The 21,262-nt window shown below is 39.9% G+C and overlaps 2 protein-coding genes and 1 long non-coding RNA gene across 3 annotated transcripts; 1 reads left to right on the top strand and 2 right to left on the bottom strand.

Moving 5' to 3' along the window:
* Window positions 1-323: 323 nt before the first annotated feature.
* LOC137903713 (GPI ethanolamine phosphate transferase 1-like) lies at window positions 324-9,339 on the bottom strand. Its single transcript, XM_068747850.1, has 28 exons — window positions 9,113-9,339; window positions 8,862-8,983; window positions 8,677-8,775; window positions 8,358-8,464; window positions 7,895-8,019; window positions 7,636-7,766; window positions 7,355-7,474; window positions 7,120-7,160; window positions 6,961-7,020; window positions 6,660-6,752; window positions 6,355-6,410; window positions 5,888-5,966; window positions 5,443-5,611; window positions 5,165-5,297; window positions 4,428-4,527; window positions 4,256-4,348; window positions 3,867-3,958; window positions 3,223-3,328; window positions 3,039-3,147; window positions 2,803-2,905; window positions 2,616-2,718; window positions 2,336-2,422; window positions 1,893-1,948; window positions 1,683-1,758; window positions 1,429-1,502; window positions 1,235-1,277; window positions 1,065-1,117; window positions 324-935 (listed from the first exon to the last, which is right to left on the bottom strand). Exons 1-28 carry the CDS (start codon window positions 9,337-9,339, stop codon window positions 812-814), a joined length of 2,781 nt encoding a protein of 926 aa, XP_068603951.1. The 3' UTR covers window positions 324-811.
* A 476-nt stretch (window positions 9,340-9,815) lies between these two features.
* LOC137903679 (uncharacterized) lies at window positions 9,816-12,266 on the top strand. Its single transcript, XR_011105788.1, has 3 exons — window positions 9,816-9,868; window positions 11,957-12,033; window positions 12,114-12,266. It is a non-coding gene; the product is annotated as an uncharacterized lncRNA (long non-coding RNA).
* LOC137903678 (GPI ethanolamine phosphate transferase 1-like) lies at window positions 11,103-20,797 on the bottom strand. The gene is made up of 28 exons (XM_068747808.1): window positions 20,571-20,797; window positions 20,289-20,410; window positions 20,104-20,202; window positions 19,761-19,867; window positions 19,479-19,603; window positions 19,218-19,348; window positions 18,937-19,056; window positions 18,702-18,742; window positions 18,548-18,607; window positions 17,251-17,343; window positions 16,943-16,998; window positions 16,561-16,639; window positions 16,078-16,283; window positions 15,837-15,953; window positions 15,386-15,485; window positions 15,214-15,306; window positions 14,815-14,906; window positions 14,163-14,268; window positions 13,979-14,087; window positions 13,743-13,845; window positions 13,556-13,658; window positions 13,276-13,362; window positions 12,782-12,837; window positions 12,581-12,656; window positions 12,330-12,403; window positions 12,136-12,178; window positions 11,966-12,018; window positions 11,103-11,835 (listed from the first exon to the last, which is right to left on the bottom strand). Exons 1-28 carry the CDS (start codon window positions 20,795-20,797, stop codon window positions 11,712-11,714), a joined length of 2,802 nt encoding a protein of 933 aa, XP_068603909.1. The 3' UTR covers window positions 11,103-11,711.
* Between the last annotated feature and the right edge of the window lie 465 nt (window positions 20,798-21,262).

Below are 21,262 nucleotides of genomic sequence, written 5' to 3' on the forward strand. Positions count from 1 at the left end.
TGGTATCTTTGTACACCAACCCTGAAAAGTAAAGGTTAATCAGAGTCGTGTATTTTAAATCGGTAAATGGGGTCTTCAATGTTAAAATGTAATATTTTTTCCTGACCTCATTCGCGATCAGATGAAATTCGGTGGCGAGATAAAGATCCCCCCCCCCCCCCCCCGCCCACATGACTGTGTCAAGTTCCATAAACATCGGTCAATAATCAACCGAGATATTGAGAAACAAATTTTGAAGTTCTAATGACCGCAATGTTAATGACAATTTCAAGGTGATCCAGAATCAAGGATCTTTTCTGGATCATTCCCAAATTTAATCGTCTGTTCCTGGTAACATTCCCAACATTTACCGAAAATTTCGTTGTAGTGGTAAAGCACACGTTAAAGCAAAGTACCGGTACACGTCAAGTTCCCCCATTCCACTCTTTGGTCACAAATAATGATGTCCCTTTTCCAAATAAGCAAGGCAACATTGCAGCATATTGACTGGAAGAGGTGTAGTGTAGAATTATTGAGTAACAATTCTTCAGTGGATCATAAATCAGCACTCTTGGCAGACATTCAAGGAGCCTTAGTCAATTCATCAATGATTAATATAAACACAAATCCATTGAGACAGAGACAAAAGAATCCAGTGCAAACACCACTCTCTAAAACACTGTAAAAAGTTCAGTCAGAAACATTAACCGTATTTACATAGCAAGTGTTTATCGCTGAGGGAAGTCTTGATCATGTCTTTACTAGTCGTGTGACAAATTCCCCTGAGAGCAAGTTCAAGAGGTTCCAGAGCCCCCCGAACACAAACATTTATTTATGTGAAATGCAACTTCTGTCTCCTCCATGGGATGAGTCTTTTTGAGGTGAAGGTGTGTGTGACGATGCTGAGCACCATCAGGAAGATCGTCATCGACATCACTATGACATAATGGCTGATGCTGCGAGAGACAAAGATACACATTTTACATTTTAAGCATAATTGTGTGTCACATAAAAAAGAGGAGTGAAGGAGGGTGTTTATGAGAGCAGAGTTATTAATGAAGTTTTTTCCCCCCCAGTTGACTCGCCTTGTGCCGATATCCAGCCAGCTCCCATAGTCCTGCACCATGAAGAAAAAGTGCTGAGGACAGGAAGAGTGGGTTAAAAATTAATTGTGTGACATTTGTATCATGACAGGCAGGAAAGAAAAAACAGTGTCGTTTTATTTTGACTTAGAAATGAACAGGAAATGCCTTACCAGAGCCATCACATCAGAGAGGACCATGACAATGAGGAACAAGCTGGAACAGAAGAATAAGACCATGAGGAAGGACAGCCTTACAAGTGATTAAATAACGGTATATCATTAGCCCTGTGTACAGCATGACATCCACTTCAAATAAAATACTAATACTGTACAACAGATAAAGAGAAGCATTTGTGAGGAGTTACCTTCTGGATGAAAGCTGTGTTGCAACTTGGATGGTCTCAAATGTACACATTACTATAATGAATGGAATAAAAACCTGGAACAACAAGAAGGGCACGACCTTCATTAAATTCATCAAGTTAATTTATTATAGATTGAGATCATATCAATACACAAAACAAATAAATGTGTTAAGTAGAGAATTTGTGCTAAAAAGCAAAATATCTGGAATCTTTTCTCCACACACTGTAAAAAACAAGTATTTAAACTAGGGTACCTTCCACATCAGCAGCGCTCCCATGATGAAGGGATTGTAAACAGTGATGAAGCAATAAACAGACGTCGGGTCAAAACTGAAGGAGAGGAGAAAGAATCAGAAACAGAGACCAAAGACGACGGATCAGAGATCTCTGGACATTTAGTCCACTTAGGCTGAACAGACAACAACAACAACAACATGCACGTATAAAGACAAAGCTGTAGATACCTGTTAATGGAAGCTATGTTCCCCGTGCCAAAGAAAGCTGTTATTAAAAAGAATACCTGCAGAAATAGTTCAGTCAAGGAAAGACCAGAGAACATTATACCCCAAAATAATTAGTTCATCAAGTAATCGTCTACTATTAAGGAATATTTGGAAGGGATTACAGTATCTGTATTTTAAGGCCCCAACAACATTGAATTTCTGATGGGAAAATAAAACTCCTGCTGACGAAAAGGATAAAAAGATGAATTTCATTCACGTCATAAAAGCTGACCAGGTGGTGATCGGGGATAAGTTTGTATCTCCAGGTGCCGTCTTTATTCATTAACGTGCTATTTAATTAAATGTTTCACATCATCTTTAACAGATGAGCATCCAGAGTTTGACAGGTCAATCTCGCTTATTTCATTTCATTTTATTTAGTAAAGGAAGACAAGCAAGGATACAAAAAAATAAGATCTTCTAATGTCATCCAGCTTCAGCTGTCGGATCTGGCCGATGTCGATGTTCGCAGAGAAATCCATAGTGGAGAGCTGAAATGAAACGCATAAACAAAGACAGACCCAAAACACACGATAAAGATCAGTAAGACGAGATGTGATTTAAATTTCACATTACCAGACTGAGCAACACAGATTGAAATCACACACATATCTGACGACGGGCATTTTTGCCCGATGGTCTATGAAGCATACTTTGAACTATCTAATTTGTTAATGGTTGTACCTCTTGCCTGCCAGAGACACCCTGAGCGATCAATGCCTCCTGTTCAATGTTGATCCACACAAACATCACCCAAGACAACACAGGAGGGAACAAGGCCTCTGACCTGAAAGATCAGGTTAGAAATCAGATTAATTTCTAATTCTAAAATCTACACAAAAGACACTATGGTGTGTGTCACATGTTTTACCCGGTGCTGAGCAGCAGGTATGTGCTTATGAAAGACAGGAATATGCTGAGGAGTCGGAGGAAAAGACGAGTGGAGCTCAACAAAGGAACCAGCAAGGAAGATGCTGACAGAAGACAAGAAACGTGTTACATATCTAATATAGATATTACTGTTACACAGTAGAACTGGAAGCACAATTCCTCAACCTGCATTATTTGTTAGCTTTACCAGCTCCCTGATAAACAGACCACACCTACCTAATGTGGCCCAGCTGATGATCTGATTAAGCAGAGGCAGCCCCTGATGCTGCCGCAGGCTGCAGTGCGTGATGGAGGGTATGAAAGCACAAACTGCCACTTGGACCATCTGTTTGAAAAGACACAACTTCTGTTTAGAAAACACACACACACACACACACACACACACACGTGCTGTAGATACCTGGGTGGCAAACTGGGCCTTGTCACTGAGGCGCAGCGGTGCTCTGTGTTGTGATGACCACAGGTAGCAGACTGAAGCGATGAGAGTCAGCAAACCAGCAAAAGAACTGGGCAGAAAAGGAGCAGAGGTAACCTTACTGGTGTAAATTAGATCATGGTTTATACTGCAGCTTTCATTCAAAGGTAATGCTGTTTCATCTTCTGACTCCTCCAATAATCCACATTTCAAAAGTGGATTTAAGAAACTATTTAAAAGGAACTGCACTTATTTCATGTCATAATATCTTCAGGTTCAGGGCTCTCAGGTTTTAGACAGTATCCCGTGATGATGTCACCAGGCTCATCTCAGTCTTGGAAACTGTAACTTTACATTGTTTTTCAAATCAGGGCTGTGGAATTTCAATTGATAACGATGATTTGGAAATGGTGTTTCATCATTTTAGTAATTTAAAATGTAACAAAGCAATTCATTTTAACTTTGTATTAATTTCACCCATTTTTTATATCCACTTAATACGGCAATGTTGCTTCCAACCATCCTCCCTTTTAGTGGTCTACAAAACTGAGTTCAGCATTCAGTGATGATCTTTAAGCTTTCCTTCGTAGAGAGAAAAACAATGTTGTATAAACAGATGAAGTACTCACACAAGATATGTGTTAGGCTCTCTGCCCACAACAGGCATCAGGGGGAAAATGGCCAAAGATAGACAGCCCACAAACCAGCTTAATGAACGGAACTAAACAGGGACAGACACAACGTGTTAGATACTGCATGTGATGATTTAAAACTAGCTATTTCTATTTGACAGCATAGTGATTAGGCTTTTTTTTTTAATGCTGAGGCTCATGTTAGAAAGATAGTGTTATAAAACAAAATAAATAAATAGCTGGACTTATTTTGAGAGTCTGGTGTTAAAAACAACTATGTTTTCACCACTGTGTATCTGATGCATCATTTACACAACCTTACCAGGAGTGTAAATAAAAATAATGATTATCCGAGTGTACCGTGAACACAGTAGTAGTAGTAGCACCTTTGCGTTGCCAAAAAGTCCAGACAGGAAGGGCCAGAGAGACAGAAGAGCCAGGCCCACAGTCAGAATGCCACGGTGGAAAAAACTCACCACCTGGGGGCAGCAGAGGAACACAGTGAGATTTGTACAGCACATTGTACAACTTCTGTATGTGTTCATTAAAAACACTTACCAGGAGCTCAATTCCAAACGCCACCAGCACAAAATAGCCAAAACATTTCCAAAGAGGCAGAGAGCCAGCTGAGCGAATCAAAGCTATGAGATGCCCAGACCTGTTTTTATCAAGTTACAGAAAAAGATCAATAAATCAATCAATGCATGCAACACTTAAATAATATAGAATATAATTAACCCTTCACCGCACTACAGTGCATGAGGATGTGTGTCGGAAGTAAGTTACAGATACTGTATAGGCAATTAAAAAGTGCAACAGTCGTGTATTGATGAGATCTTCCATATTGTGTTTTGACATTTGTTAACACCCCGTGGCTGTGTAAATGTTAAATGGACTGCACTCATATAGCGCCTTTCCACCGCTTCGCGGCGCTCAAGGCGCTTTACATGAGGCCTCACATTCACCCAGTCACACACACATTCATACTCCAGTGGGCGACTGCTGCCATGCAAGGTGCGGCCAGACCCACTGGGAGCAATTTGGGGTTCAGTGTCTTGCCCAAGGACACTTCGACACGCAGACAGTCAGAGCTGGGATTCGAACCACTGACCTTCTGATCACTGGACGACCCACTCTACCAACTGAGCCACAGCCGCCCCCCTGTGTGGTGCCTGCTCCACCAATCCGAGAACAGTAAGAGATCTTGACACATTTATTTGACTGGTCTGTAATGTATGCGTACATGTGTCGATATTTGTATCCACTCTATGCATCTAAAGGCAAATGTTACTCACTCTTTAAGGACAAAGTACCATAGAGGGATAGGCAGCAGGCAGTAAACATAGTAGGTAATTGGGCTTCTTTGGATAAGCAGGAATGCCGTCATCCCCACCATCACGCAGATAAACAGCTTCATCAGGGTGGGGCCTGGGATCAGCACACACTTGGGAGCAATAGCAAAAGAAAAAAATAAACCCCATATTCATATTTCATAAAGTTCCTTTGATGAAAATAATCTCCAGGTAAAGGAAGTTGCAATGTATAATGTATATCCTGACCTGTTTGAGGATACCAGGATTTTTGTCCAGGCTGGAATGGCTTTTCAGGATGACTATGGAAACGTACAAGGCCCAACCGACAAATCCCAGCACTACACAGCAACCAAGGAAGAACCTGTCGTAGGTGTGGTAGTAGACCAGACCCTCCAGAGCTTGGGACATGAAAGTCTGGCACAGAGAGATCTAATGGGAAACGGGAGCGGGAGAGGCACTTTAGCCAAAGCAAATATACTGTGGAGACGGTGAGAAAAGACGGATCATCCAGGAGTGACAATGAAACTCTCCATTATCATGGATACACACTTTTGATGTTGTAGATATTAGTTACCACAACTTGTTCCACTGGTGTGTAAATCACCGTCATCACCACCATGCATGACATACAGTTTCAAGAATCTAGAAGATTTCAGAAGCTGATTTTCATCACTTGTTTCAAGAAATCATTTCCCAGATACTCACAGCATCCTCATACTTCTCCATCAGAATCAGCATCTTGACCTTGTGGATGAATTCTGCTTGTTTTAACTCAGTCAATGGTCTGGGAAAATGATGACATTATGCATCAGAGTTACAAAAGCTTTGACAATTTGTCCTTTGTCTCTGTCTCACTGAAAAGTGAACCGGAATAAAATTGATTCATTCAAATTAGACAAAAAATTGTGAAAGTGGATCTAATCACAATGAAGTAAATTATATATTTGCTTGTTCAGCAACAGTTTCATATGCTGGTTAATATTCGTGAAGCCTTCCATAGACATGACATGAATCAATCAGACAAACTGTATGAATATTGGAAATTCCAAATTCTTTTAATGTCATTAAAAAGGTGCTGCACAAGGGAAAAATAATTTCAAAAAGGCGCAAATTATTTTTAATTAACACAAGGAAAAGTTGTGTCATTAAGTCAAATAATTATATTTACTTACTGATATGGGATGAAGAGAAAAGACAAGGATGTATCCTTTTTCTGCGCCATTTTGATCTAACAAACACATTTATAGATCAGTCTCCATAGAATTAATCAAATCAATTATTGTATCATAAGACGTCAAGTTAACTTTACAGATCACTTAATTACACATTGAAGGAGAAACATTCACATGAATCCCAACATATTAGTAAGTGCTGAAATGCATTCAGTTAATAACTGCATATTTATCAAGTTTCATAGTTAATGATTAATTGTATTTAGAAATATGACAGCGTGTCAGTTATCACAAAGATCTCCTACCTTCAACTGCTCCAGTATTTGAAGGGCATTCGTGTACATGCTTTCTGCCTTGAATCGGTCGCTGTTGTTCAGGTAGAGATGAGGTAACACACCCTGAACAGACACAAATGCACACAAAATAAAGTCATATATTGTGATAATTACAGAAAATACTCTGCGTGAACATGTGGGATATGGAATTTGTATTAAATACCAGATTGCCTCTGAAAATTATGACAACTTCATTAATGCTGTGCATTCTTAAATAAAACACAAGATAGAAATCTGAGTTCCTTTGTATTTGGTTTATATCTGGACTCACAACAGAATTAAGAGGGAAGGGCACCCCAATGAGAGAAGCCATGAGGGGAGCGATATCTGCCTGCAGGAAACAAGTAGCAATGGTGTTACTGACAATTGTTCATTTTATACATCAAGTGGAAAGAACTGATTTTTTTTTTTTAAGTTCCAGAGGCCTCACCTGATTGACGTCAACTCTACGAATGTGCTCCAGCTTCCACTCTGATAAATTCACAAACTAAAATCACCACAACAATAAAACACATTGTGAAAATATGTGTTTTCATTTAAAATAAAATACAAAATGTTGCTCTGCTGAAAAGTGCTTGTCTTTGGTGGATGTAGTAGACCCAGGGTTCAAACTCAAACATACAGACTTATAAGCAAGCGGCTCTGACTTCGCATGAGTTAAATACCTTTTAGGAATCCGTCACTAAATGGTTGGGGTTCAGTCACTCTGTGAGGCTTTTGAACACCAGCCCCCCACACCACTAAAGGTGTTCGGGTCTCAGAGGGATGGCCTGCACCGTGTGAGCCTGGACACAGACCCGCACATCATCAGACGGCATAATATAAGATTTAGACTCAAATTAAATTCAAATCCAGAAGTTACACTTGAAGACAAATGAAATGGTATAATTCAGATTACTTTATTAATCCCAAAGGGACAGACAAAGCAGACGACTAAGAGTTTTACCCCAATCTGTCATGCCATGATCAGAGGTCAATATATAGGCTGTTCTCCCATCATGACCAAAGAAATCGTCTACCACGGAAACCAGTTCAGCTATGTGCGTGTCAACTACACGAATATTGTCCAGGTACTGCCTAGAAAACAAGAAAAATACAACAAAACTGAAGTGAATTTAGCTTTGAAATAGCATGCTCAATTGATTACATGTTATAGATTACAATCAAACTGAATAGAAATGAAGAAATAACAAAAGATCTCAGACTGTGAAGCAGGTCTGTGAGCATGTCCATTTGTGTCTAAGCCCATCAGATGGAAGAAGAAGATGTTTTTATCCTCGAGCAGACTGGCCTTCATTCTGGGGTCAGACTTTGCCAACTGTAAAAATGACTGGATGAAAGAACAAAATACAGATTTTTTAAAAGTCATTCATTCATTCAAAGTTTCAATGTGAAAATCATCACCGACACGACCAAAGTAATCTGATGATGCTACAATATAGCCTGTACCTGTAGCAGCCGTGCTGCTATCTACTGTTATGACTCCAAGCATCTCAACATTTTATGACCACATGAGAGCATCAGTGACATTCTCAAAAATAAAAATCTGCTGCCTTAAATGGCCATTAAAGTGGAAAATAAATGTTTTTGAAACATTTCTCTTTGATTTTGGAGGGTGCTTTATGTTCATAACATTTGTCATTATTTTTTGCAATTGCACTACCATACTTTGAATTCAGTGAAGACCCACGTGTCCAGCCTGGAGGCATCCATGGAGGCAAAGTTCAAATCCTCTGCTCCAAATGTTTTGACGTGAATATTGGCTCTATGTGCACCTAGAGCAACCACAAAACAAAAAAGGTTGACAAGCAATGATGGAATGACAGAAATATCACGATGAAATAAATAATCAGAATGCTATTATTGTTCTCACAGTATGTAAATCCGGAGCATTTTTTAATGTACAGGTTTCATTTGTGATTGTTTGTCTTTTGTTGGATTAAGTTAGTGATTCACATTGTGTGTGTGCATGCGTGCGTGCAAGTACCTTTGGCAAACATTGGTATAACATCAGGGCTGCCCCAGGCCCACGTGTTTCTGCTCTCATTAAACACTGAGTCAAATTCTACAGGATTCTCCTTCCACCCTAAAAATAAACCCAAAAGGGTACGTGTAATTGCAGTGAGAGACACACACAACAGCAGTCACCACAATCCACAAACACACACTTACCTTTTGTAACAGCACTAACATCCTCGTAGAAACCTGCAATGAGTGCAACATGACCAGGACGAGACTCCGTGGGCAGACGTGTGTGAGACACACCCCAGGCACCGTGCTCCTCTATCACTGACCTGATGTTAGGAAACAGAAACATCAAGATATATATGTCTTATATTTGCAAAGGACTTTATGTACTGGACTCGTTAACACACATTCAAACACAGCACATTGAAGATCACTACTTTGTGTCAGTGTCCAACCTCAAGAATGGAGCCCTGGATGTGCCGTTCTGTAGGGGTGTGAAGAAACTGTCTGCCCTGAGACCATCGGCCACCAGTAAGAATAATCTGTGGGCAGGGGGAGCCATTGATGTGGCCTGGGGTGTCATGCCATGGACAAGGGGAGACGTGAAGTAGATGTCAAAGATAGACAGGAAGAAGACCACATGGACCGTCAGCCCAACTAAGAAGAAGGCGATCACATGCATCACACCCGAAGAAGAATGTATGGTGCACCTGTGGGACGAGAGTCAGACAACAATGATTTAATGTATCATCAGTTGAAATCAAAATTAAATAGAAATAGAATAGAAAGCCTTTATTGTCATGGCATACTGGCTACACAATGAGATTAGGAATTCAATTGAGGTGGATCCTGACAAACAGAATTATACAGTGTAACTTTATAGCTAAGGTTAAATACTGGGCTTTGTCCCGCCCATCAGCGCCTCCGGGGCATAATGATTGGATGATCTGTCAATTTTTGATTGACAGTGAAATAAGCGAATCGGCGATGTTAAAAATACCCCGAACATTTTCCAAGTTTTTCATTCCGTTGTTCTGAACTGATCCTGAGACTTTACCGATCCCCAGCGACTTTGTCTTTGCAGACCTTTCAACTAACCAAACCGTCCTTACCGCGCATGTCTGTGACGTCATCCATACGCGCTTCTGTTATTCCCGGAAGCGAGTTGAAGCAGAACGAGCGAAATACATGGCGGGCGCAAGACAGAACTGGTCAATATCTGAGACAAACATGTTGCCGGAGATATTAAAGGAGTAAACTAAAAGCGCAAACGGGGAAAACGCGTGAAATAACGCCGACGTTTCAAGCAGAAATGTGCGGAGCAATGTTTTGTTTACAACGGAAGTCGCTCCGGCTTCTTCTTCGAGTAATTCCGGTATATTTGGTAAAAATTGCGCATGTCAAAATAATTTATTCAGGCCGAAAGTGTGATGCATGAACGCGCAAATCCTAATCGGATCTACATTTTTAGCGTCCATGAACACAATGCGTCCGATCATTATCTTTTCTCCGAACTCCGATCGGATTGATGAGATTTTGTCCACGTAAACGCAGCCAATGGCCACGTCAGGTTGTCACTGACTATTCCGCCCGCAACGATTCGAGCACCAAAAGCCCAACGCATTAACGGTTTTAATAAACAGGCAACACAGAAACAGCAAAGTTAGAGATTAAAAATTTGATCAACGCGAATAAAAAACATAACGTGCTAAATATGACTGTGATTAATTAATCGCAAATACCGTTATAATTTTGACACCCCTGGTCATGACAGTTTTCTGCCCTTCAGTGGGGAAGTTAGCATTCCGCGGCAGCAGACGAGCTGCCAGTCAAGCTTTTCCCTTCACATAGACTTCCACATTCATTTGGTACATCTGTTCAGACCATGAAAATCTTACCTATTAGAACAGTCACTGGAATATGTTGGTATAGAAGCACGATAATGTATGTTGGTTAATGAAAACAGGACAAATAGTCAGTCTCAAAGTCGATGCGAAACATTGTCCTCTTTTTAAGATTAGTCCATGACGTTAGGATGGAATGAGTGCTGAAGACCTTCACGTTTTTTCCCCCCACATTTTTATTTACTTCCTTATATCGGCGTAATAGTCTTACGTTAACGGACTCACGTCGCAAATGAATTGTGGGTATTGTAGTTGAGATTTTTACTTCAAAGACGGTCTCGGTCGCATTTTATAAACATTGGTCAATAACTAACCGAGATTCCGAGAAACACATTTTAAAAGCTCTATTGACGGCAACATTAATGCAAATTTAAAAGTGACCCAGAATTTCCTCTGGATCATCCCCAAATGTAATGATACTGGACAGAGTTTCGCAGTCTATTTAACAATCGATGGAAATCCACCACGGATTGCAAAAACAATGTAACATCAAATATATTATCCTATTTTGTTCAAAGAAGACGTCCCAACGGTGTCACATTACAACATCTTTAATGACAGACATTTACCGAGGACTTTGCAAATAGAATCACATGAGGAACTGGGTTCTGTCCGAGGTTGTAGTGGTAAAGCACACGTTAAAGTAAAGTACACGTAAAGTTCCCCCATTCCACTCCTTGGTCACAAATAATGATGTCCCTTTTCCAAATAAGCAAGGAAACATTGCAGCAGATTGACTGGAAGAGGTGTAGTGTAGAATTATTGAGTAACAATTCTTCAGTGGATCATAAATCAGCACTCTTGGCAGACATTCAAGGAGCCTTAGTCAATTCATCAATGATTAATATAAACACAAATCCACTGAGACAGAGACAAAAGAATCCAGTGCAAACACCACCCTCTGGAAACACTGTAAAACATTGACCATATTTACATAGCAAGTTTTTATCGCTGAGGGAAGTCTTGATCATTTTAAATAAGTCTAAATGTAACAACAAATAAGAACTGCTAGTAAGACGTTTATATTTCTGCTGAGGATGAAACATGAAGCGGTTCTCTGGTAAACCAGCATGTATTTACCAGTAATGTGACAAATTCCCCTGAGAGCAAGTTCAAGAGGTTCCAGAGCCCCCTGAACATAAACATTTATTTATGTGAAATGCAACTTCTGTCTCCTCCATGGGATGAGTCTTTTTGAGGTGAAGGTGTGTGTGACGATGCTGAGCACCATCAGGAAGATCATCATCGACATCACTATGACATAATGGCTGATGCTGCAAGAGACAAAGATACACATTTTACATTTTAAGCATAATCGTGTGTGTCACATAAAAAGAGGAGTGAAGGAGGGTGTTTATGAGAGCAGGGTTATTAATGAAGTTTTTTTCCCCCCAGTTGACTCGCCTTGTGCCGATATCCAGCCAGCTCCCATAGTCCTGCACCATGAAGAAAAAGTGCTGAGGACAGGAAGAGTGGGTTAAAAATTAATTGTGTGACATTTGTATCATGACAGGCAGGAAAGAAAAAACAGTGTCGTTTTATTCTGACTTAGAAATGAACAGGAAATGCCTTACCAGAGCCATCACATCAGAGAGGACCATGACAATGAGGAACAAGCTGGAACAGAAGAATAAGACCATGAGGAAGGACAGCCTTACAAGTGATTAAATAACAGTATATCATTAGCCCTGTGTACAGCATGACATCCACTTCAAATAAAATACTAATACTGTACAACAAATAAAGAGAAGCATTTGTGAGGAGTTACCTTCTGGATGAAAGCTGTGTTGCAACTTGGATGGTCTCAAATGTACACATTACTATAATGAATGGAATAAAAACCTGGAAGAAAAAGAAGGGCACGACCTTCATTAAATTAAAGTTCATTTATTATAGATTGAGATCATATCAATACACAAAACAAATAAATGTGTTAAGTAGAGAATTTGTGCTAAAAAGCAAAATATCTGGAATCTTTTCTCCACACACTGTAAAAAACAAGTATTTAAACTAGGGTACCTTCCACATCAGCAGCGCTCCCATGATGAAGGGATTGTAAACAGTGATGAAGCAATAAACAGACGTCGGGTCAAAACTGAAGGAGAGGAGAAAGAATCAGAAACAGAGACCAAAGACGACGGATCAGAGATCTCTGGACATTTAGTCCACTTAGGCTGAACAGACAACAACATGCACGTATAAAGACAAAGCTGTAGATACCTGTTAATGGAAGCTATGTTCCCCGTGCCAAAGAAAGCTGTTATTAAAAAGAATACCTGCAGAAATAGTTCAGTCAAGGAAAGACCAGAGAACATTATACCCCAAAATAATTAGTTCATCAAGTAATCGTCTACTATTAAGGAATATTTGTAAGAGATTACAGTATCTGTATTTTAAGGCCCCAACACAATTGAATTTCTGATGGGAAAATAAAACTCCTGCTGATGAAAAGGATAAAAAGATGAATTTCTGATGGGAAAATAAAACTCCTGCTGATGAAAAGGATAAAAAGATGAATTTCATTCACATCATAAAAGCTGACCAGGTGGTGATCGGGGATAAGTTTGTATCTCCAGGTGACGTCTTTATTCATTAACGTGGTATTTAATTAAATTTTTCACATCATCTTTAACAGATGAGCATCCAGAGTTTGACAGGCCAATCTCGCTTATTTCATTTCATTTTATGAAGTAAAGGAAGACAAGCAAGGATACAAAAAAATAAGATCTTCTAATGTCATCCAGCTTCAGCTGTCGGATCTGGCCGATGTCGACGTTTGCAGAGAAATCCATAGTGGAGAGCTGAAATGAAACGCATAAACAAAGACAGACCCATAACACACGATAAAGATCAGTAAGACGAGATGTGATTTAAATTTCACATTACCAGACTGAGCAACACAGATTGAAATCACACACATATCTGACGACGGGCATTTTTGCCCGATGGTCTATGAAGCCTGCTTTGAACTATCTAATTTGTTAATGGTTGTACCTCTTGCCTGCCAGAGACACCCTGAGCGATCAATGCCTCCTGTTCAATGTTGATCCACACAAACATCACCCAAGACAACACAGGAGGGAACAAGGCCTCTGACCTGAAAGATCAGGTTAGAAATCAGATTATTTTCTAACTCTAAAATCTACACAAAAGACACTATGGTGTGTGTCACATGTTTTACCCGGTGCTGAGCAGCAGGTATGTGCTTATGAAAGACAGGAATATGCTGAGGAGTCGGAGGAAAAGACGAGTGGAGCTCAACAAAGGAACCAGCAAGGAAGATGCTGACAGAAGACAAGAAACGTGTTACATATCTAATATAGATATTACTGTTACACAGTAGAACTGGAAGCACAATTCCTCAACCTGCATTATTTGTTAGCTTTACCAGCTCCCTGATAAACAGACCACACCTACCTAATGTGGCCCAGCTGATGATCTGATTAAGCAGAGGCAGCCCCTGATGCTGCCGCAGGCTGCAGTGCGTGATGGAGGGTATGAAAGCACAAACTGCCACTTGGACCATCTGTTTGAAAAGACACAACTTCTGTTTAGAAAACACACACACACACACACACACACACACACGTGCTGTAGATACCTGGGTGGCAAACTGGGCCTTGTCACTGAGGCGCAGCGGTGCTCTGTGTTGTGATGACCACAGGTAGCAGACTGAAGCGATGAGAGTCAGCAAACCAGCAAAAGAACTGGGCAGAAAAGGAGCAGAGGTAACCTTACTGGTGTAAATTAGATCATGGTTTATACTGCAGCTTTCATTCAAAGGTAATGCTGTTTCATCTTCTGACTCCTCCAATAATCCACATTTCAAAAGTGGATTTAGGAAACTATTTATAAGGAACTGCACTTATTCCATGTCGTAATGACTCCATGTCTTCAGGTTCAGGGCTCTCAAGTTTTAGACAGTATCCCGTGATGATGTCACCAGGCTCATCTCAGTCTTGGAAACTGTAACTTTACATTGTTTTTCAAATCAGGGCTGTGGAATTTCAATTGATAACGATGATTTGGAAATGGTGTTTCATCATTTTAGTAATTTAAAATGTAACAAAGCAATTCATTTTAACTTTGTATTAATTTCGCCCATTTTTTATATCCACTTAATACGGCAATGTTGCTTCCAACCATCCTCCCTTTTAGTGGTCTACAAAACTGAGTTCAGCATTCAGTGATGATCTTTAAGCTTTCCTTTGTAGAGAGAAAAACAATGTTGTATAAACAGATGAAGTACTCACACAAGATGTGTGTTAGGCTCTCTGCCCACAACAGGCATCAGGGGGAAAATGGCCAAAGATAGACAGCCCACAAACCAGCTTAATGAACGGAACTAAACAGGGACAGACACAACGTGTTAGATACTGCATGGGATGATTTAAAACTAGCTATTTCTATTTGACAGCATAGTGATTAGGCTTTTTTTTTTAATGCTGAGGCTCATGTTAGAAAGATAGTGTTATAAAACAAAATAAATAAACAGCTGGACTTATTTTGACCGTCCGGTGTTAAAAACAACTATGTTTTCACCACTGTGTATCTGATGCATCGTTTACAAAACCTCACCAGGAGTGGAAAGAAAAAGAATGATTATCTATGTTTACCGTCAACACAGGAGCCCTGATTTGAGACAATGCTACTTTTGTGTTGCCAAAAAGTCCAGACACGAAGGGCCAGAGAGACAGGAGAGCCAGGCCCACAGTCAGAATGCCACGGTGGAAAAAACTCACCACCTGGGGGCAGCAGAGGAACACAGTGAGATTTGTACAGCACCTTGTACAACTTCTGTATGTGTTCATTAAAAACACTTACCAGGAGCTCAATTCCAAACGCCACCAGCACAAAATAGCCAAAACATTTCCAAAGAGGCAGAGAGCCAGCTGAGCGAATCAAAGCTATGAGATGCCCAGACCTGTTTTTATCCATTTACAGAAAAAGATCAATCAATCAATCAATGCAAGCAACACTTATATAATATAGAATATAATTAACCCTTCACCGCACTACAGTGCGTGAGGATGTGTGTCGGAGGTAAATTACAGATACTGTATAGGCAATTGAAAAGTGCAACAGTCGTGTATTGATGAGATCTTCCATATTGTGTTTTGACATTTGTTAACACCCCGTGGCTGTGTGGTGCCTGCTCCACCAATCCGAGAACAGTAAGAGATCTTGACACATTTATTTGACTGGTCTGTAATGTATGCGTACATGTGTCGATATTTGTATCCACTCTATGCATCTAAAGGCAAATGTTACTCACTCTTTAAGGACAAAGTACCACAGAGGGACAGGCAGCAGGCAGTAAACATAGTAGGTAATTGGGCTTCTTTGGATAAGCAGGAATGCCGTCATCCCCACCATCACGCAGATAAACAGCTTCATCAGGCTGGGGCCTGGGATCAGCACACACTTGTGAGCAATAGCAAAAGAAAAAAATAAACCCCATATCCATATTTCATAAAGTTCCTTTGATGAAAATAATCTCCAGGTAAAGGAAGTTGCAATGTATAATGTATATCCTGACCTGTTTGAGGATACCAGGATTTTTGTCCAGGCTGGAATGGCTTTTCAGGATGACTATGGAAACGTACAAGGCCCAACCGACAAATCCCAGCACTACACAGCAACCAAGGAAGAACCTGTCGTAGGTGTGGTAGTAGACCAGACCCTCCAGAGCTTGGGACATGAAAGTCTGGCACAGAGAGATCTAATGGGAAACAGGAGAGGCACTTTAGCCAAAGCAAATATACTGTGGAGACGGTGAGAAAAGACGGATCATCCAGGAATTCAGAGTGACAATGAAACTCTCCATTATCATGGATACACACTTTTGATGTTGTAGATATTAGTTACCACAACTTGTTCCACTGGTGTGTAAATCACCGTCATCACCACCATGCATGACATACGGTTTCAAGAATCTAGAAGATTTCAGAAGCTGATTTTCATCACTTGTTTCAAGAAATCATTTCCCAGATACTCACAGCATCCTCATACCTCTCCATCAGAATCAGCATCTTGACCTTGTGGATGAATTCTGCTTGTTTTAACTCAGTCAGTGGTCTGGGAAAATGATGACAATTTGCAACTTAGACAAGAATTTGTGCAACTGCATTTAATCAAAATAAGTAAATGATGTATTTGCTAGTTCAGCAATGCTGATTATTTGAGAAGCCTTCCAGAGACATGACATGAATTTAGCATCACTCAAACAAACTGTATTGCAAATTCCAGACTCTTTGCATGCCATTAAAAAGGTGCTGTGTGCTGTGTCAGTGAAAAGAATTTCAAAAAGATGCAAGATATTCTAAATTAACACAACAAGGAAAAGTTATGTCATTAAGTCAAATAATTATATTTACTTACTGATATGGGATGAAGAGAAAAGACAAGGATGTATCCTTTTTCTGTGCCATTTTAATCTAACAAACAAATATATAGATCAGTCTCCATAGAATTAATCAAATCAATTATTGTATCATAAGACGTCGAGTTAACTTTACAGATCACTTAATTACACATTGAAGGAGAAACATTCACATGAATCCCAACATATTAGTAAGTGCTGAAATGCATTCAGTTAATAACTGCATATTTATCAAGTTTCATAGTTAATGATGATTAATTGTATTTAGAAATATGACAGCGTGTCAGTTATCGCAAAGATCTCCTACCTTCAACTGCTCCAGTATTTGAAGGGCATTCGTGTACATGCTTTCTGCCTTGAATCGGTCGCTGTTGTTCAGGTAGAGATGAGGTAACACACCCTGAACAGACACAAATGCACACAAAATAAAATAAAATCAGAAAATACTCTGCGTGAACATGTGGGATATGGAATTTGTAGGGCTGCAACGATTCATCGATGAAATCAAGTGATTCGATGAGAAAAAAGCTTTGATTTCAATTGTGTTGCCTCAAAGATTCGTTTAATTCGTTTTGGGTATTAAAATCACCCATAAACTGATGACGCGTACCGCCCGGAACTAAAGTGAAGCTTGTTGTTTCCGCAGGAGAGGGGAAGCCGTCCGGGGATGTCCGTGGGAAAGCCAGCAGAGCAAGCAGAGGGAACACAGTCCAGTGTGGCTGCGGAGAGCATGGATAAAGATAGAGAAGAAGAAAAACCAATGAAGGAGAAAAGGAGGAAGGAGTCAAAAGAAAAAGACAGGAATTGTCCAAAGTTTGGGAACATTTTAAACTGGAAAAAACCCAGAGAACGCTGTGAAACGTTTGCTCTGTCAAACAGAGCTGGCGTATGACAACAGGACTCCATCGATGTTACAGCACTTAAACAGGAAGCGTCGAGCACATTTATCATCCAAACAACCAGAATATGCTAGCTTCATATAACTAAAGTCCCTCTTTTCAAACACGAGGCAACATGCTACATGCTCGTTTGTTGTAACGAATTTGAAAGACGTATAATAATCGTACATCCCGTTAACAACAATATAGTGCGTGTTAAAATGTGAAGACAGTTTTTAATTTGTAGTTTGAAAATGTTTGATGCATACTAGTTGCATTGTTTAAATATATATATACACACACTTACAAGTGTAATTTAGAATTATTAAACATGCATGAGATTTGCTGAATGGAAGAAAAAAAATACATATACGGTAATTAATATACAAGGCTTCACTCAGGTATTTTACTCATTTTTACTTGCATTGAATGCACTTGTGAAATTAAAGTTCAATCATAATCCTAATAAGTGTGCAGTTCAAAATAAATGTTATTGCAACCATTAACATTTGTTTGTTTTATACCTCTTAAAAATATCCCGAAACACTAATGTATTTTTATCCAATTACTCAAATTAATTAATCGATAGCTGCAGCCCTCGTCATTTGTATTAAATACCAGATTGCCTCTGATAATTATGACAACTTCATTAATGCTGTGCATTCTTAAATAAAACACAAGATAGAAATATGAGTTCCTTTGTATTTGGTTTATATCTGGACTCACAACAGAATTAAGAGGAATGGGCACCCCAATGAGAGAAGCCATGAGGGGAGCGATATCTGCCTGCAGAAAACAAGTAGCAATGGTGTTACTGACAATTGTTCATTTTATACATCTAGTGGAAATAACTTTTTTTTTTAAGTTCCAGAGGCCTCACCTGATTGACGTCAACTCTACGAATGCGCTCCAGCTTCCACTCTGATAAATTCACAAACTAAAATCACCACAACAATAAAACACGTTGTGAAAACATGTGTTTTCATTTAAAATAAAATACAAAATGTTGCTCTGCTGAAAAGTACTTGTCTTTGGTGGACGTAGTAGACCCAGGGTTCAAACTCAAACATACAGACTTATAAGCAAGCAGCTCTGACTTCGCATGAGTTAAATACCTTTTAGGAATCCGTCACTAAATGGTTGGGGTTCAGTCACTCTGTGAGGCTTTTGAACACCAGCCCCCCACACCACTAAAGGTGTTCGGGTCTCAGAGGGATGGCCTGCACCGTGTGAGCCTGGACACAGACACGCACATCATCAGATGGCATAATATAAGACTTAGACTCAAATTAAATTCAAATCCAGAAGTTACACTTGAAGACAAATGAAATGGTATAATTCAGATTACTTTATTAATCCCAAAGGGACAGACAAAGCAGACGACTAAGAGTTTTACCCCAATCTGTCATGCCATGATCAGAGGTCAATATATAGGCTGTTCTCCCATCATGCCCAAAGAAATCGTCTACCACGGAAACCAGTTCAGCTATGTGCGTGTCAACTACACAAATATTGTCCAGGTACTGCCTAGAAAACAAGAAAAATACAACAAAACTGAAGTGAATTTAGCTTTGAAATAGCATGCTCAATTGATTACATGCTATAGATTACAATCAAACTGAATACAATTAAAAAATAACAAGAAAAAGTCTCATACTGTGAAGCAGGTCTGTGAGCATGTCCATTCATGTCTAAGGCCGTCAGATGGAAGAAGAAGATGTTTTTATCCTCGAGCAGACTGGCCTTCATTCTGGGGTCAGACTTTGCCAACTGTAAAAATGACTGGATGAAAGAAAAAAATACAAATTTTTAAAAGTCATTCATTCATTCAAAGTTTCAATGTGAAAATCCTCACTGGCACGACCAAAGTAATCTGATGATGCTACAATATAGCCTGTACCTGTAGCAGCTGCCCTGCTATCTACTGTTATGACCATACCTTGAATTCAGTGAAGACCTTGATGTCCAGCCTGGAGGCATCCATGGAGGCAAAGTTCAAATCCTGTGTCCCATTTGTTTTGGCATGAATATTGGCTCTATGGGCACCTAGAGCAAAACCACAAAACAAAAAAAGTTGACCATAAAATATCTGCAATGATGGAATAACAGAAATATCACGATGAAATAAATAATCAGAATGCTATTATTGTTCTTACAGTATGTAAAACTGGAGCATTTTTTTTTTTTATTGCACAGATTTTATTTGTGATTGTTTGTCTTTAGTTGGATTAAGTTAGTGATTCACATTGTGTGTGTGTGTGTGTGTGTGTGTGCGCGCGCACCTTTGGTAAATATGGATATAATTTCGAGGCTGCCCCAGGCCCACGTGTTTCTGCTCTCATTGAACACTGAGTCAAATTCTACAGGATTCTCCTTCCACCCTAAAAATAAACCCAAAAGGGTACGTGTAATTGCAGTGAGAGACACACACAACAGCAGTCACCACAATCCACAAACACACACCTACCTTTTGTAACAGCACTAACATCCTCGTAGAAACCTGCAATGAGTGCAACATGACCAGGACGAGACTCCGTGGGCAGACGTGTGTGAGACACACCCCAGGTACCGTGCTCCTCTATCACTGACCTGATGTTAGGAAACAGAAACATCAAGAGTTCGGAAAAAACACGAGGATAAATGTGACAGATATATGTCTTATGTTCACAAAGGACTTTATGTACTGGACTCGTTAACACACATTCAAACACAGCACATTGAAGATCACTACTTTGTGTCAGTGTCCAACCTCAAGAATGGAGCCCTGGACGTGCCGTTCTGTAGGGGTGTGAAGAAACTGTCTGCCCTGAGACCATCGGCCACCAGTAAGAATAATCTGTGGGCAGGGGGAGCCATTGATGTGGCCTGGGGTGTCATGCCATGGACAAGGGGAGACGTGAAGTAGATGTCAAAGATAGACAGGAAGAAGACCACATGGACCGTCAGCCCAACTAAGAAGAAGGCGATCACATGCATCACACCTGAAGAATGTTGTATGGCGCACCTGTGGGACAAGTCAGACAACAATGATTTAATGTATCATCAGTTGAAATCAAAATTAAATTGAGGTGGATTCTGACAAACAGAATTATACAGTGTAACTTTATAGTTACGGTTGAAGGTTAGCTCAATGAGAAAACGAGTTACAGTATATAATCGTACCTGAGTACCGTCAGTGGCATATGCTGGTAAGAACGACGACGTCAATTTGTTAATGGAAAAAAGGAGCAAATAGTCAGTCTAAAAGTCAATACGAAACAAAATCAAATACGTCCTTTTAGAAAGTCATTCATTGCTGTGTTTGATCAGTCCAAGACGTTAGGGTGGACTGAGTGCCGAATTACTTCAAAAAAGAACGTTTCATTTTAATTTACTTCCTTGTACCGACGTTGTCGCCTTACGATGACGTACACACTTGGCAAATGCATTTTGGGTATTGTA

The sequence above is a fragment of the Brachionichthys hirsutus genome, chromosome 14 (genome assembly GCF_040956055.1).
Source record: "Brachionichthys hirsutus isolate HB-005 chromosome 14, CSIRO-AGI_Bhir_v1, whole genome shotgun sequence".
Classification (NCBI taxonomy): Eukaryota; Metazoa; Chordata; class Actinopteri; order Lophiiformes; family Brachionichthyidae; genus Brachionichthys; species Brachionichthys hirsutus.